This window comes from Nylanderia fulva, unplaced genomic scaffold, assembly GCF_048542155.1.
Source record: "Nylanderia fulva isolate GAGA-0341 unplaced genomic scaffold, ASM4854215v1 Scaffold70, whole genome shotgun sequence".
NCBI classification, from domain to species: Eukaryota; Metazoa; Arthropoda; class Insecta; order Hymenoptera; family Formicidae; genus Nylanderia; species Nylanderia fulva.
The window spans coordinates 269,786-289,686 of NW_028190808.1; the positions used below are offsets into that span (position 1 = coordinate 269,786).

General features: G+C 27.5%; 1 protein-coding gene across 1 annotated transcript in view; it reads left to right on the forward strand.

Moving 5' to 3' along the window:
- The window catches only part of Oseg5 (intraflagellar transport protein Oseg5), a 222,062-nt gene that overhangs the window by 198,780 nt on the left and 3,381 nt on the right, over positions 1–19,901 (forward strand). Inside the window, exon 12 of the mRNA XM_085488710.1 lies at positions 11,653–11,775. Coding sequence (XP_085344836.1) covers positions 11,653–11,775 — 123 coding nt within the window. The remainder of the gene's footprint in view (positions 1–11,652; positions 11,776–19,901) is intronic.

The window sequence follows — 19,901 nt, forward strand, 5'->3', positions numbered from 1 at the left end:
ACTTTTGTTATTCCATTTTTTATTTAGAATGAGCTATTTTTTTATATTACTACCTTTATTATAAAAAATAAGTTAACATGATACATTTAGGAATAATTTGAATAATGTTTTTAAATTATTTCTTATGTAATAAGCACAATTCTATATGATTATATAAAAAATTGATGATATAATCTCTTAAATTGACGATTGAAAACTAAAATAAAAATTTGTAAAAAATGGCAAAATAAAATATGTATTAAAGCAACACTTTATGTAATTTTGCCATTTTTTTAAATTTTGTATTTTAGTTTTCAATCATTAATTTAAGAAATTATATCATCAATTCATTATACAGAGTGGCCCCGAATGTTCCTGCCAGACTTTGAGATTTTATAGGAAATTTAACTCTGAACAAAAAATTTCCTATAAACATGGGTCGATACTTCCTTAAGAAGTTATCGCTCAAAAACTTCTGATAAAGGAAGAACAAAAAGTAAAAAAAAACTTTAAAAAAAGAAAGAGCAAAAGGTGAAAAGAAAATGAAACTTAATAAATTTCTTGAAAAAAAACAATAACAATAAAAAATAAAATGTTTTTTTTTTTATGAAAATAAAAAATTTTTTTAAACTAAAATAGTACGTAATAATAGAAAATGAAGACGTAAAAAATGACCATTACTCAATGCCGAAAGTGTATTGAAGCTAGGGGAGACATTTTGAGAACAGTTTTCTTACGTCTTCATTTTCTATTATTACGTACTATTTTAGTTCAAAAAAAATTTTTTATTTTCATAAAAGAAAAAAATTTTTATTTTTTATTGTTATCGTTTTTTTCAAGAAATTTATTAAGTTTAATTTTCTTTTTACCTTTTGTTCTTCCTTTTAAGTTTTATTTTCTTTTTATTTTTTGTTCTTTCTTTATCAGAGGTTTTTGAGCAATAACTTCTTAAGAAAGCATTTTTCGGTCCATATTTATAGGAAATTCTTTGTTCAAAATTAAATTTCCTATAAAATCTCAAAGTCTAGCAGAAACGTTCGGGGCTACCCTATATACGTTGTACATTACGTATATAAAATGTTATGTTCACGGAACTGGGTTTGCGAGATCTCGAGTCGCACTGACACTCACTCGTGAAATAAAGACGCTATCGTAAATAACGAAACTTTAATAAAAATACCATATACAGGATATAACACAAAGCAATAATATTCATGACATCGAGAGCTAAATACATCCGCACACGACGACTGTAAAATTCAGACTTACAATTAGATGACAACTGTTTGACAATAACTCCATGACAACTCCTTAACAACCAAATTTGCTTTAATTCCTAAGAAGACTCGATAAGCGATCGCAAATCAAACCAGGGATGTAACAATATATTTATTATGTATATATACATATATATATATATATATATATATTCCCAATTATTGATGACAGTCACTAGTATTTAAATATAAACTTTGGAAATAATCGACCAAACTAGCAAGTAATAATCGTTCATTGAATTTCACGACGTTTCGACCATATGATTGTGGTCCTTTTCAAGTGAAACTACAAATTAATTTATTACATATATTATTATTATTATCCAATTGTATCAATGGCATAGGGATCTAAAACGCAGTTAGAATAGCGTGATCAAATCAAAATTTATTCAATTTCATAATAAATTAAAATAAGACGAACGTTTCGATCGAGTTTTCGATCATCTTCAGCGCACGATAATCGTTCAGTGTGGTATAAAAAATGAAAGTAAATTGTCTAAAAATATTTCGCATCGTTAAAATAATATAATGTTAGTATATATAAAAAAAAACACAACTCTTATACAGAAATTAAAATTTAAACGGAATTACAGAGATTACAGTTAAAGTCTGCATAAAAATTAAATGTGTTGCGTCGAAATCCCACTGGCCGTCAAAGACATGAAAAAATTTTTTATTATGTGAAATCTATGTGTATTGAAACAATAACTTGCGTTAATAAAGAGGTCAAAATAAAACTTTCAAATTAAAAATTCCAAAAAAAACTTACATGGTATTATAACCATCCATTATGGAACGGCAGTATAAGGAAGAATATAAACTGACGTGTTTTCTTAACAAAAGTCAGTGTTAAAATGATCGGATTGAACTTGACTATCATATTTTAGAAAAGCAGCAACATGTGTCGAAGGTTGGAATGTAATTTTAAACATTATAAATTTAGACCACAATCTATCCTTCATTCCTCTCGACCATTATAAATTTAGATTATTGAGACTCGAGATAAAGGATATTAACGTTCACTTGAAATATTTACATAAAAGAATAGCATATATCGAGCGTAGACTTTTTGACTCTTTACCTCGACAGTTACTCACGAATTTTACTGAACTTAATAGGGAGAGAATTTTGGTTTTTAAAAATATGACAAAAAACAAATTAATTAATAAATTCAATGCATCGCTACGTAAGAATAATGTAGTCGTGAATCCTTTTATTAATATGGACAAATCCAAATGGATCAGTAATCTCAGTAATAAAGTGATACCGGATAAAGTACTTGATTTGTTAAGCCTTGGTGATAATTTCGGTTTACCAGTACAACAAGGTGTTGGGAGGGATCGTGTTAATACCGCACTTGAGATAGTTAAAAGTCTAGAGGTGAGTATTGACAGGATTTCTTCTAACTTACGTGAAACAACTAGGATTTCGGTAGCTAATTCTATCAGAAATTTTTTAACCACACAAAGGCATACTAATTTTATAGACAAGTATATTCTCAGATGTTTTTCTGAGTCAAAAAAATTTCTAAAGGATAACGACGATATTATTGTTACTAAGGCTGACAAAGGACAAACGACGGTGATCCTTAATAAAATTGACTATATGGAAAAAATGGAAGTTTTATTAAATGACAAATCGACTTACAGAAAAATCAATAAAAATCCTGTTAAAAAATTAACTAATAGAATGCATTCTCTCATCAAGTCTTGGCTCGATAATGAATTGATAGACATGACTACTTATAATTATTTAAACGTAACTAACGGGAACTTACCACGATGTTACGGGTTACCGAAAATCCACAAAATCGATTGTCCATTGCGAATTATAGTGTCTTTATTATGTAGTCCGTTGTATAATCTTTCTAACTACATCCATAATATACTTGTTAATTCGATTAAGAAACCGGGATCTTTTGTTAAGGATGGTTGGTCCTTTGTCGAGAGTATTGGGAATAGGGTGATTACTGATGACGAATTACTAGTGTCATTAGACGTTACCTCCCTGTTCACGAATATTCCGAAGGAGTTAGTAATCAGCGGCGTAAAAAAGCGTTAGATGGACATTTCAACCAATACGAAATTCAATCTTTTCCAATTTTTATATGTGATTGAGTTTATATTAGACTCTACTAGTTTTGTTTTTAATGGACAGTATTATGAACAGATTTTTGGCAGTTCTATGGGGTCTCCGCTCTCACCCATATTAGCGGATATCGTAATGGATGATTTAGAGACTAATTGCCTAGAAAGATTGAGTTTCAAAACCTTGCTGTTCTGCAGATATGTGGATGCCATTTTCACAATTATCCCATGCAAGGGTGTTGATGAAATTTTGTCGGTTTTTAATGATTACTATTCTAGATTAAAATTTACTCATGAAATTGAAAGTAACGACTCGATTAATTTTTTGAACACTACTGTGATGAAAAAGAATGGTATTCTATTAACTAATTGGTTTATAAAACCCACTTGTTCGGGTAGATGTATCAATTATTATTTAAACCATCCCTTTAAATACAAAAAGAATACCATTTTTAGTCTGGTCGATCATGCGATTTTATTATCGGACGACAGTTTTCATCCAGCAAACATCGCTAAAGTTAAATCGATACTGATGAACAATGGTTTTCCGTCGAATGCGGTTAATAAGTTTGTAAAAAATAGGCTAAAATTACTTGAGACACGAAATAACGACGATCGCAATGTTGACAATGATAATTTAGTTAGTGAAAAATTTGACCGCATCATAAAATTACCGTACGTCGAAGAACTAAGTGAAGACGTTTCGAGATTATTGCAATCTACGGGCATGCAAAGCGTTTATTGTATACCGAAATAATTTAATACATTAATTAAACGTGTCAAAGATCCTTTACCTTTAAAAGAAAAAACAGGAGTTGTATACAAAATTAACTGCGCAAATTGTTTTTCATCATACGTCGGTCAGACTAAACGACAATTAGGCACACGCATAAAAGAACATTTTAATAACATTAAGGTACACAATAGTAATTATTCAGTTATTAGTAATCATAAACTGGATAATGGTCATGATTTTGATTGGTCCGCTCCTGAAATTTTACATCATGAGAAATATGTACGGAAAAGAGAAATCGCGGAGATGTTTTTTATCAAAAAATTTGACAACACAATCAATTTACAAAAAGACACGGATAATCTAAATATTGTTTACGATAAACTAATAAAGATCGTTTAGTTTGATCAAAGTAATGAGTATATAAAAAGCTTGAAACCAGCACAATAATATAGTTAATTGTTTCACATAATATCATGTCACATTTTAAGATCAGAAATTAAGTTTCTATATAGAAAGTTGTGTTTTAGGTAGGTTACATATTAATGTGTGGAAATATTTATTGTTACTTAGTTACTTTTTAATCAATTTTTTAAATTTTCTAATAATTGTCATTATTATAACTTGTAGCACTTGATAAGGGCCGAAACCCATGGCCGAAACGTCGTGAATATTAAATAAAGATCATTAAATAGCCAGAGTTGGTTGATTAAATCACTACCATTTTTTAATTATTATCTGGTGACTTCAGAGATTTTTACATCTTTTATTTCAAGATTACCCTATATACATATATGTATACCGGCGGGAGGGCGTGCGTGCGTGTGTGCGTGGGTACGTTCGTGCGCATGCGTATGTGTATTAAGTGTCACTGAGAGACTTATCAAATCATTCATTAATAGTTTGAGTCTTGGGATTATTTGGAAATGATTTTTCCTCAGTGAAAATGTCGAAGGACATTTAATTATTTTTAAACTATAAGCGATTAAAAGTAAAGGGTTTTTCCCAAACAAAGCCTAGTAGAAATAAAATATTAACAAAATCACGTTCTTCAGTTTATTTCAGATAGAACTTACTTTATGTATGTATGTATGTATATATATATATATATATATATATATATATATATATATATGTAGATATAGATATATATATACATGTTTAACAACATACTTGAAGGAAAATTAAGTCGGTTCTGAACCGACTTATGTACAGTTATGTACATATATATATATATATATATATATATATATATATAATAGAAATTTAATAAATAATAATTTAATAGATTTTACAAGAGATGGTTCACAATTGTACATAACGGTTCAGAACCGACTTAATTTTCCTTCAAGTATGTTGTTAAACACAAAAATCCAAAAGACATATTTGTTAGAACAAATTTAAAGATATATAGGGTGAAATACTTCTTTGAAAAAAAAAGTATTTTCTTTCAGAATCGAATATCATTGAATTTATAAGAGATAGAAAATAAATATTAAATAAAAGTTTAATTACTTGAATAATACGTTAAAGTTATAAAAATTTTTTTTTTTTTTTTCAAAAAATCCTTACCCTCTTTTTTTCAAAATTATATATTTTATTAAATTTGAAATAAAAATAAGCTTTCAATTCGATGAAAAAAATTATAAAACTAAGTCTATAAAAGTATTCTCGTCCACCATTTTTCTTCCAACTGCATGTGAAGATCTCGCAGTTAATTAAAAAATTTATCTTAAATATCGAGTCTATTAAACTTAAAATAATTACAACAATCAACACATCGTGTTTTTGTTGTCGCATAAAATATAATGCATCCAAAATGCCTGGCTGCGTTGCTATGAGAACGAACACCTATTTTGAGTTTAATAAACTCGATATTTAAGATAAATTTTTTAATTAACTACAAGATCGAAAGGCGTACAATGACAATGCATAAATTCAAGAAAGTTTCATTTAAGAATGTTTTTGTGCTAATGAATTCCGCGAGAATCAGTTTGCTAAAATTGATCGTACATCTTTAACACAGTTATATTTCGTACATCCATATACACCGCGCAATAACAATCAATAAATATATACAATATTTTGTTCATAATAATACATTTGTCGTTAATATTTCTTAGACCGATAGTTTTACAAACACTTAAGCAACTCTTCAACAAACGTGTCTCGCGGAAATCATTAGTTGGCTTTCTAAATGATGTAGGTCAGTTAATCTGAAAAGGCATAGATCTGATTACGACAGCATTTAACCATGAACCAATTATACAAATCGGAACATCTATGTATTCCTATCAAGATCTCCATGCGTTATTATCCAAATGTCAAGTATAAAATAAACGACGCGATGCAAGGTGTAGTTTAACACCTGACATTTTGACATATGTATATACGACGTATAACCCAACTTTCACATGCGGTTGGAAGAAAAATGGCGGACGAGAATACCTACTTTGAAAGAGCTTTAATAAAACTTTGATAAACTTGAATGATGAGAGTTTTGAGAAAAAGAAAATAAATAGCTAAGTGTTTTTCTTATAATTTTAGAGAACGTTCAAAAAAATTAAATATTTATTTAACGGTTTTTTCTATTTCTTATAGTTTCAATTGTATTAAGCCCGAAAAGAAAATACTGCTTTTTTTGAAAGGAGTGTTTCACCTCTTAAAATTCAAAATCCTTACATAAAAAACACGTAAATAAATAAAAATACGCTGTGATGTTGTTTTCTCTGCAAAGCAACAGAGGTGGTTGCCGTCAAAAAAAAAAAAAAAAGATTATATCGCGCGTCTGGTATGAGAATAGGAGAAGTTCCGCGCGGCCCTCTGCTAGTGCGAGGATCTGCATTGTCATTTTTGTTGATGGCTACTTTGTCATCGCGACCGAATTCCTTAATTCCCCAGATAGAAATGCCTGATGATCAGATTTCATCATGTCATGATCCTCTGATATGATTGAAATGTGTTGTATGTCTTGTAATCATATTATGATGATAGGTATCATGAATACAAGTTACATACATATGATGAAAAATGTGAGCTTAGATATTAATTTGAGCATATTTATGTACTCATAATGACATTTTTTTGCAAACATTTTTAAGATATCATATGTCCGTGTTTTGAGTAGCACATGAACCTGCATCTATGTCTATTTTTGTCATCATGTTTTGAGAAATATGAGTACAATATTAGTACAGAATGCATATATTTTGCTATCTGGGTCGTTAAATATTGTCCTTGTTTATCCGATTTTAAGGTCGCATTGAAATGTTACGTTCCATTGTGTTTGTCGGTAGAATACTTTTTGGTCAACTATGTGAAGAATAATCCTCGCGATAAGGCTCTCATTACATTAAAAAATAAATAAAAATAAGACGCTAATTAATTGTTGAAATAAATTATTTTTCGCAATCTGTCTCTCCGAGAATATCGATATGGCTCTCGTAACCTCTCGCGCATAGACATAGTATGAATAGACGGAGCATGACTATCAACTGACCCCTGCGAATAATGGGAGCGAAACAGATATATGAAGCGTCCTCCATTCTCTTTCTCTTTTCGCGCATGCGTAATATGGTGCTTATATATATATATATATATATATATATATATATATATATATAAAATATTATAATGACTTATTGCGAACACTGATTATAGTGTATAATATTGCATTAAAATGGAAATAAAATAAAAAATATAAGAAATAATTCTATTCCTTTATTTATTCTTTATTTTATTTTTTTTCTTGTAATTTAACTTAAAATTGTAAAATCGTATTCACGAAGCGAGTGAAGAATGTTATATATATATATGTATAACATTCTTCACTCGCTTCGTGAATACGATTTTACAATTTTAAGTTAAATTACAAGAAAAAAAATAAAATAAAGAATAAATAAAGGAATGGAATTATTTCTTATATTTTTTATTTTATTTCCATTTTAATGCAATATTATATACTATAATCAGTGCAATATTATACACTATAATCAGTGCTCGCAATAAGTCATTATAATATTTTCTTAATAAAATATAGAACTTATTAAAATTAAAATAAATTTTTAAAATGTTTAAAATATTTAAAAAAAAAAACTTAACAACATAGTATTGCTTATTGCACGTAGATATAATATTTGGTTTTATAAGTATTATTAATTATATTAATTTTAAAAATTAATCAACTATTCCAAGTTATTCCCCTGGAAAAGTAAAATAAAGAAATAATTTTCTTAAATAATTCAAATGTTTAAAAATCAATAAAATTATGTAGTGTATGTAGATATTAACATATAGTATGCATATATATATTAAAATATATAATTTAAAAAACTATTAATTTTATTGAATTTTAAAAATAACCATTCTAGAATTGCCGAGTGGCTATCACTAAATATTACTTGCGCTGATTCTTCAATAGGCTCACTTATTGATGCATCTATTAGAGATAAATTTTACTATTTGAAAAAAGTTTTTCATATAATTGTGTTACATTTTGCAGTTTTGTTATTATTTCACTTGCTGCTTCTTACCAATGAAATTTCTCGCTTCGAAATTAGGTGAAGATTGTTCTTCATTATGTTCATTTGTCTGAATATCACTAGAATTGATTGTTATTATTGATGGTATAGCATCTGGCTTCAAGTAAATTCTCTCTGAATGTGATGCTACAGGAATTTTGTATAATAAAGCATCAAAATGTTGTTTACAAATGAAGACATTTTTTTTCTATTACCAAGAAGGTCCCTTTTTAATTTTAATAAAATCAATCCATGCTTTTTTCATGTCTTCTTTGCAAGGTATGGTAATCTATAATAAAAGAAAATAATAGAATAATCATGTATGTGTATAATATAATAATGCTTATACTTGAAAATAATTATACTTTATAATGCAATAACGATATTACAATAATAAATTAATGATAATTATTACTTTTATATTTCCATATTAATAAAACTTAATGCAAAAATGTTATAAGTATTACTTTACAACTAAATAAAATTTCAAGGATAAAGAATGTATCGCTGTACAGAGCCAAATATAATACTTAGCAATTCGCTAAGACAAAGAACAATCTCTAAATTGAGATTTAAATTCTTCTTCCCCTTACCCCCCTAAAATTGATGTAGAGAAAAATATATCGGTCTGAAAAAGTTGGCTTTTTTGGACCAATATATTTTTCTCTACATCAATTTTAGGGGGGTAAAGGGAAGAGGAATTTAAATTTCAATTTAGAGATTGTTCCTCGTCTTAGCAAATTGCTAAGTATTATATTTGGCTCTGTATAGCGATACATTCTTTATCCTTGTTATTTACGATAGGAGCGTTCTAGCCATATTATTGTTAAATAAAATTTGTTATAAATTGCAAAAAATAGATATAATATTAAAATGATGGGTTTAAAATTTTTTATTTATTCTCTTAAAAAATTAACCTGACACAATCATATTAGTAAATATCTAAGTTTACTAATAATACTTACTTATGAAATAATCGATTACAGCTATCTTGCACGCAGTCGCACACCACACATTTTCGCATTTTGTTAATAAAATTAATTTATTAATAAAATTAAATTACTTTTTACTTTAATCTTTACTCTAACCCAGAGGTTCCCAAACTTATTTGGTCTATTGCCTCCTTTCAAGAAAAAAAATTATTTAGCGCCCCCCTGAAAAATGATAAATTTGTATTTTTTATATACTTAGATTTGACCGATATATATATATATATATATAAAATTAATATATATAAAATATATATAAAAAAATTATTTAGCGCCTCCCTGAAAAATGATAAATTTGTATTTTTTATATACTTAGATTTGACCGATATATATATATATATATATATATATATATATATATCGGTCAAATCTAAGTATATAAAAAATACAAATTTATCATTTTTCAGGGGGGCGCTAAATATTTTTTTTTCTTAAAAGAAGGCAATAGACCAAATAAGTTTGGGAACCTCTGGGTTAGAGTAAAGATTAAAGTAAAAAGTAATTTAATTTTATTAATAAATTAATTTTATTAACAAAATGCGAAAATGTGTGGTGTGCGACTGCGTGCAAGATAGCTGTAATCGATTATTTCATAAGTAAGTATTATTAGTAAACTTAGATATTTACTAATATGATTGTGTCAGGTTAATTTTTTAAGAGAATAAATAAAAAATTTTAAACCCATCATTTTAATATTATATCTATTTTTTGCAATTTATAACAAATTTTATTTAACAATAATATGGCTAGAACGCTCCTATCGTAAATAACAAGGATAAAGAATGTATCGCTATACAGAGCCAAATATAATACTTAGCAATATATATATATATATATATATATATATATATATATATATATATATAAGATATACCTATGTATATTTTGATATATGTATATCTGTATTACAATGTTTTCTTCACTGTTCGAGCTTCGTTAGCAATATGATATTATATATAGGTACTTGGAAAATTGTAAAATAATTACTACAATTTTTAATTTTATACAAATTTAATGAAATCATTAGCTCAGTATTATTTACAAATAAATACGGAAACGAAACAGATGATTCCGAGCCATCGCGGTTGGTGGTGCGTTGATCTCGTAGAGTAGAATTTTAAGAATTCGAGATTTTAATTACGTTTTAATTTTATGTTATACAATACACATGCACACGAACATATAAAATATATACAAACGGTTTTTCAAAATTTTTTTATTTTCTCTTTTAGTTCATGCTTTCACTGCCCCCTTATGTTTATTTAACGCCCCCCCCCCCCCCCATTGCAACCGAGGCTACTACCGCCCCCCTAAATCATTTCAGCGCCCCTTAGGGGGCGATATCGCCCATTTTGGGAACCACTGCTCTAACCTCTCAATATAACCAAACTCACTTAGCATTAGTACTGTATTGCACATGCGCGAAAAGAGAAAGAGAGTGCAAGACACTTCATATATCTATCTCGCTCCCATTATTCGCAGGGGTCAGTTCGCACACGGGAAGGGGAAGGCAATGCTCCGTCAATTCATTATTATGTTTATGCTCTCGCGTGACGTGATCACTCAGCTCCCGCCCCGCAATTTGGATGAGATGGACGCGCGTCGGGATGACGTCACAGCAAAAAAATAAAAATACGTAAAAGATATGTCTTTTAAATTTTTGTATTTAATATATTTAACATGAGAATCGAATCGGTTCCGGAGAGTTGTGTTATGTGTCCCTTGTTAGTTATAAATATATGTGATTGCAAAGATAGAGAACATGCAAAAATAATGACTTTTTTTGCCATTTTCATTGAAGAAAAATCATTCTCAAATAACCTTAGAAATCTCCCATTAATAGGTGATCCGGTAAGCCTGAGGTGTGGTATACATTAATAATTTTTTCAATTACTTTGAATAAAAGTTTATAAAAATAATAAGATTATATATCTGTTTTTTTATGTTCTCATATAATTATATTATATTTAATACGTTATTAATTCTGATTAAATTTAGTACTTATTTAAACATTAATTAATTAAATTACATGAGACAAATGTATTAATAATTATTTTACATTATTAGAATAAGATATTATGGACTTGCATGGCTATCATGGCAATTGATAGTAAAGAACTACATGCTGCGGAAGAAAGTTACGCAGCTATAGGTAGATGTGATACAGTCGATTATATTAAATATATTAAGGTAACACACAAATCAACTTAATATTATAATGATAAAATATATTCGTATAATTTTATTTAATTTTATAAAAATCTTATAAGTATGTAAATAAATGCAATGAGAGCCGAAATCTGAGTGAAATGCGTCCGAATTCAAGATTTTTCCGGAAAAAATCTTTATTTTAAGCGTTTTTGTGTTGAATCATCTTCAGTAATTATAAAAATTACAATTTTTGATTTATTGAATGAAAGAGGGAAAAAACAATAGAAATGGATATATTTATATTCACTTATAATTAGATGAAAGCTGAGCAAGTCAAACGGGATGTTCGTCAAAAAATTATCTCCAATTAATTTACAAGGCAGGGTTGGTATGTTTTAAATAATTTGTTTAAAACTGTTTGATTAAAACTTGTTTAAAACAGTGGATACTGTTTTAAACTTTTTTTTAAACAGTTTTAAATTATTGCTTAAAACTGTTTAAAACATTGCAATTAAAATGTATGATTATTTAAAAAAGAAACTGCAAAAAAAAACAAAGACAAATAAAAACTAATGAAGATGTATATTGGAAAAAAATTATTTGTTTAATTTTTTTGGGTTTATCTATATTTATATGTAACCTATAGATAACATTGAAAATATAAATATAAATAATGAAATAAAAATAATAAGCATAAACGTAATTCTTTCCAATCGCTAGTCAATAAATAGAAAAATTAAATAATCGACCAAACTAGCAAAAATCAATTTTATTAATATTCACGACGTTTCGACCATGTGATTGTGGTTTTTCTCAAGTGAACAATACTTTAAAAAAAAATAAAAAAGAAAAAAATAAAAATTTTGAAAACAAAAAGAAAAAATAAATAATTTTTTAAGAAAAAAAACACGCCCGCCTGCTGCCAACAAAGTCATAACGTTTAAATAATAAAATTTAAAAAATAAAAAATAAAGAACAAAACAATTGAAAAAACAAATATTAAAAATTAAAAAAAAGAATAAATAAGCTTTGAAAAGTTTGAAATAAGAAATGTATATTAATTAAAAATTTATATTGTTTAATTACTATATTATTAGTACTTACAAAGAGATATTATTTCAAATTTATATTTTGAAATAAATTTGAAATAATATCTCTTTGTAAGTACTAATAATATAGTAATTAAACAATATAAATTTTTAATTAATAAATATTTTTTCTAACTAACAAATATTTTTTAAATTTTAATAATAAAAGTCGACCAAACTGACAGTAATTTATTAAAGATGCTTAATTAAATTACAACGTTTCGGCTGTCCTTGCAGCACTTTTCAAGTAAACCTATAAACAATTACACGAAAATAATTATAACTTTAATCTAACTATTAATCAAATGAATAATTATAAACGCCAAACATTAGTCAACAAAAATACATTACCTAATAAACGGAAATACATAACGCGTTAGTACGACTGAATTAAGTTCACTGCATACTGACATAACATTATTTTAATAAACAATGTAAACTTAACATAATACACAAGAACAAATAAAGAAGTTAACAAATATTTTCTTCTATTGTAATTATTATTATTAATTTTATAATTTAGAAAAGCAGTCGGAAGACGCCGTGCACTCACGTGCACCACACGCATACGTATACTGCAATATGAGAAATACACATACTTAGCACGGCGTCTCCTGACTGCTCTTCTAAATTATAAAATTAATAATAATAATTACAATGGAAGAAAATATTTGTTAGTTAGAAAAATATTTATTAATTAAAAATTTATATTGTTTAATTACTATATTATTAATACTTACAAATAGATATTATTTTAAACTTTATTTCAAAGCATATTTCTTATTTCAAACTTTTCAAAGCTTATTTATTCTTTTTTTTAATTTTTAATTTTTGTTTTTTTAATTTTTTTTTGTTCTTTAATTTTTATTTTTAAAATTTTATTATTTAAACGTTATGACCTTGTTGGCAGCAGGCGGGAGTGTTTTTTTCTTAAAAATTTTTTTATTTTTTATTTTTGTTTTCAAAATTTTTATTTTTTGATCTTTTTTATTATAATTTTTAATTTTTATTTTGTTTTTTTTTATTTTTAATTTTTGGTTCTTTATTAATTTATGGTAATGATTTAATCGATCAACGATCGAATCGAGACAAAAACGAACGGTTGACGAATCGGAGTCTCGAACGATACTGACTTTATCGTGTGCTCTTATACATACATGAGCGTGAGGGTCTTTCGTGAATTTCTAAACAAAGATGATTTGATGTTTTCTATATGAAATGTCTTTACTTGTTTCAAAAATATGAAAAGCAAAATAGAATAAACGTAAATTTTCAACAGTAATATATGATTCCAAACAATCGGCCAAAGTATTTCATCGAACATCTTGTGGCATTAATACATGGTAACCGCTTTTAGCTGAACTTAGAGCCATGTCCTCGATTCGTGACTCTGGGTTCAGCTAAAAGCGGTTACCATGCTTTGTAATGGCTTGTAGCTAAATGTAGAACGCAGAAATGCGCGTAGTTTGAACGTTCTAGATGTAGTATTTTTTAATCAATCTTCAAGGTATAATACACTGTTTCTTTAGATTTTTTCTGCGGAGTTCAAATCCGTTGAGAAAATTGGACTAACACGTGTCATTTTATAGTTATTTTAACTTAAAAATGCCAAAAAGTGGTATTTTGGCACTTTTAGATGCATATATTTTTGAAATCTGATGTGATTTGATGATCTGATCAATTTGGGTAACGGATTCGGTTTCGGTACGTCAAAATTTTTCGGAAATGACTATTGAGATATTAGGTTGTTCGAAAAGTTTGTTTCAATGCATTTCTACGTAATCAATAAATGCGAGGGCACTAAAGATGATTTTCTGCTTATCAGCTAACTTCACATAGATAGTATAGTCTTCAGCTGGACGAATTGAAAACTGTCATCGCACGAAAGTGCCCTGAACTGAGAGGAGTTGTTCCACTTCCACCATGATAACGCCAGACCTCACGTCGCGATGTCTATCCGTAGGAAACTATATTAAACGTAAAATGGGACGTTTTTCCTTATCCTCCATATTCTCCCGATCTTGCCTCATCTGACTACTACCTATTTCTTTTTTTGAAAAATTTTCTTCAAGACAAGAAATTCGAGTCATTCGAAATCCTCAAAAGTCATCTTGATCAATTCTTCGTCAGTAAGAAACTTCGCCTTCATTTTGGAAGGAAGGCATCATGTTACTTCCGAAAAGATGGGCCAAGATGATTGAATAAAACGGTACATATTTGCTTAAATAAAGTTTCTCTTTGTGTAAAATATTGCATTCAAATTTATAATAAAACGAACTTTCCGAACAACCTAATATAAAGATTTAAAAGAAAGTCTCCATACATCGGTCTGTGTAATTAATAAATTCAAAACCAAAAAACCGATATAATAAACATCAAACTTGAAACTTTGATATTAATTAAAAAACATTTGTCCAGTTGTCCATATTTTACACGTTTAGTGGTAAAAAGCCAGTAGTCCATGCGTAGAATCAAAAGCAACGAGAGTGGCCAAATATGACATTATGACATTAGGATTACCGATTAACGGTATTACCGATTACATTACATTACGGCTACAATGATTATACAGATTAAAGTTATCAAGTATTTTTTACTAGTTTGAAACATGGTTTTTTGTTTAAAACGTGTTCTTTCTTTACTTAAAATCACGTATAAACCAAAAAAAATGTTTAAAAAAATCAATGTTTTTCGTCTAAAATTAAAAAAAACGTTTTCTACCAATCCTATTACAAGATTGTAAGATAATTTATATATACGTATGTATATAGAATGTTAATAGGTATACATTATGTATACACATTATAAATACATTATACAATTTAAGAAAACAATAATTAAAGATTTAATAAGGAAAACAATTAGATATTTAAAGACAAGGCTCGTGTGATATTATAAAATTAAGATTTAGAAAGACAGGGCCAACTATAACGAGCATATTAAATTAGTGAGAGATGTAATGTCAACACATAATTGATTTATTTCTTAGTAGATACAATGATAATAATAATAATAAAACGTTTCGGCTGTTACCTCAGCTTTCTTCAGTAAATATAAAAACAATAAAAATTCTTTTAAGAAAAATTATGACATATTACGCATTAGAGTCTATTTTTTAATGAATATTTTGGTTTAATAAGTCGATGAATTTAAATTGGGTTACGCTTATAACATTTATTAAATTAGATATTTTTTCTAATCGGCTAACCATTTTTTAGTTAAGATGGTAAACTTTTTGATTATGTCAAAAAACATGTAAACGAGTTCCCTGTTGTTAGTAGAACAGGTTGACGGCCCATTCCACGTCATCAATTCTTTTGAACATTATTAGTTAAAATTATCGTCAGAACCGCTTGATATGAGAATTGAAAACAATTAGATGTTATCCAGCATCAAAAAGTTAGTCCCCATCATCAAGGATATTTCCGAGTAAGTTCGTCATTGCAGTATATTTCACCGTGATTGTTTAAATTGATGAGTAGTCAAGATTCCGCCAAGTTGATGTGTTCACTATACAAAGTCACAGTATGATGGGAAATATACTGCAATGACGAACTTACTCGGAAATATCCTTGATGATGGGGACTAACTTTTTGATGCTGGATAACATCTAATTGTTTTCAATTCTCATATCAAGCGGTTCTGACGATAATTTTAACTAATAATGTTCAAAAGAATTGATGACGTGGAATGGGCCGTCAACCTGTTCTACTAACAACAGGGAACTCGTTTACATGTTTTTTGACATAATCAAAAAGTTTACCATCTTAACTAAAAAATGGTTAGCCGATTAGAAAAAATATCTAATTTAATAAATGTTATAAGCGTAACCCAATTTAAATTCATCGACTTATTAAACCAAAATATTCATTAAAAAATAGACTCTAATGCGTAATATGTCATAATTTTTCTTAAAAGAATTTTTATTGTTTTTATATTTACTGAAGAAGGCTGAGGTAACAGCCGAAACGTTTTATTATTATTATTATCATTGTATCTACTAAGAAATAAATCAATTATGTGTTGACATTACATCTCTCACTAATTTAATATGCTCGTTATAGTTGGCCCTGTCTTTCTAAATCTTAATTTTATAATAATTAAAGAAATACTATCACCACATAAATCAGAGTACACAAATACCTTCGATAATTACAGATGGTATGTTATGATTTTGATTGATAAAAATGGATGAGAAACGAATTTTATCCAGACAACTAATAATCAAAATGATTTCGGTGATACAGCGGCAGAAAAGTAATTCAAATCTTTAAAGTTACACTATCAATTTAATAGTGTTTATCTGTCAACAATCAACAATTTTCCGACAAAAGCGTTCCCTTCGACTCACTCAGCTTTCATCTAATTATGAATAAATATCCATTTCTTATTGTATTTTTTTTTATTTATAATAAATCAAATATTGTAATTTTTATATACTCGTCAACAAAATTAACGCATATGTATTTTTAGTCAAAATAATTTTGCATAATTTTAAATAAGCATAACTCCGCTAAAAATAAACGTATTTAAAAATTTTTCTCATTTTCAAGCTTGAAGTCACTACTTAAGAAGCATTAGTCAGAATTTTAATTTATTCTCTCCCTACCTTTGCTACTGCTTCAAAAGTAAGGACGTGTTTTGATTCTAAAAAAATTGCGCACTTTGACGCACTACCCAGAGTGAAATAAATATTGTTTGCAAATCTTATAAAAATTTTCGTAAAATATGGACTTTTTCCTACAAATTAAAAAAAAGGAAAAATTCGTACGATTTTTTTTTCGCGGAGTTATTACATATAAAAGTACCCATACAATTTTTTCATTTACTACCAGCATTAGCGTTACCCGACGCGCACTAACAATGATTACGCGACAAATTGCTAATAAAGTTCTCCCTCACAAAATCCGTGATTCCTCTCCAAATGTATGGAACATACATTTTTCCACACATTAGGAGAGGAAAATGTCGAACTCGCGATCTTAAACCACGTTCACGTAATCTTCTAAGTATCATCTTCTAAGTATATAATCATTGATTTTGTATATATATATATATATATGCGTTAATTTTGTTGACAAGTATAATTAGATGATCCAATAGGGCCAAATCCTAAAATAAAGATTTGAAGAAAAAAACTAAGAAATAGAGATTTTACAAGAAAATATCTACAAATTATTCGCTTTTCACCCCTACTGATTTTTCATTGCCTTTTCTTTACATACTTATATTCACTATTTAGAGTTTAGCTCGTATTGTTTTAAAAATAATGTCTTTAATTATAAATATAATGATTATAACACTTTATAATAGTTTATAATTAACATAATTAAATAATTTACAATACTAACACTTAATGATAATTTATAGTATAACAATATATTAGGTTAATAAAATATATATATATATATATATATATAGGGTGATGAAAAACTAAGTGCCATAAATTTGTGTGTTGAAAAAAAGGACGAATACAAACATTTTAAAAGATCAATTAATACAGAACTTCGCTTGTATATTGTATATACAACTAATGAGAAATAGAAAGGCCAACTTATCGAGCAATTCTTAGAGTTGTTATGTCGAATTAAAATTTATTCATATATATACTAAACATAAAACATTGTGTGAAAGATACAAACATTTTATAATAAAATTTATGCAAAAATTACAGTCATTATAAAATAAACGTTTCAACCGCACGCGGTCTTCCTCAGTATTATACTACAGTAATTTTTTTTAAAAAACAAATTTATACAGAAATTACAACATAATATTGCAAATTAATGTTAGTTCTTTAATAAGAGTCGAGAATTTAATAAGCAATTAAAGCGTGTTCCAATCTGTCATATCAAACGAATTGATGTGATCTTTGATATTAATCAAATCTCGTAAAGTTTTATCGTTAATATGCGAGAAATTAATAAGTTCCGTAGGCGCTGCAATTAATAAAAAAATTGACGATTAACGTATGTCAAAAATTAAAATATATATCCTTAACAATTAGCAATATGCTTACTTGACATCGTCCTTCTTGACAATCTTAACCACGTTTTTTTGAAAAAGTTATTGAAGATGACACAAGAAAAGACCAACAATATAAAAAGACACCTCATTTCAAACTCTACTTAATCGCAGATTGTGTGTGTTTATATATGATCTGATAGATATGTTTAAACTATTAATGTCCTATTAGTCTTATTATTATTTATTGTTCGCTAATTTATCTAAAATATCATAACAAGACTCGCTGGGTAATTCAGTATCTTTGTTTAAATTTAGCCCAGTTTTTTGTTCTTTAATATGTAGCATCTCAGAGATGAGTCTTTTGTAATAATTATTTTCGTTGTCCAGAATCTTTACGTTATCCCAATTAAATGTATGGTGTTCATTTATTATGTGTTCAGAAATTACTGAATATTTCGTTGAGTCCAACCTGATATTATTTTTATGTTCTTTCAGTCTGTAATTGCCTCCTCGTTTGGCCTACATAAGATGCATTACAATTATTGCAATTGATCTTATAAACAATATTAGAATTGCATGGATCTTTAATTTTATCTTTCTGTGCTTTAATAATTTTATCCAGTTTTTTGAGACATCTGTATCCTACTATAAACTCTGTATTTTTTATCGAGGAGACAATCATTTCTGAGATCCTATTTATATACGGAACGACAAAGAATTTTTTATTTACTGATTTCTTTTCTATAATTTTTGTTTCTCTATGTTTGTTTATCTTTTTATAATGCTTTTTTTAGATATGAGGTGTCCTATCCGATGATTAATTTTGTTAAAAATAAGATCAAGAGGGTAATCATTGCTTATAAGTATGTTGATGATTAACTCTAAATTTTTATTGCAAAATTGTGGGTGTGATAATAATAAACATCTGTCTACAAGGTTGTAAATTATTCCAATTTTATGGCATTGTGAATGGTTAGAAAAAAATGATAGAATCCTTCCTGAGAAGGTTTTTTTTTAATACCAATCTATGATTTATGAATTTGTTTTTTAAAAAAATTACTGTAGTATAATACTGAGGAAAACCGCGTGCGGTTGAAACGTTTATTTTAT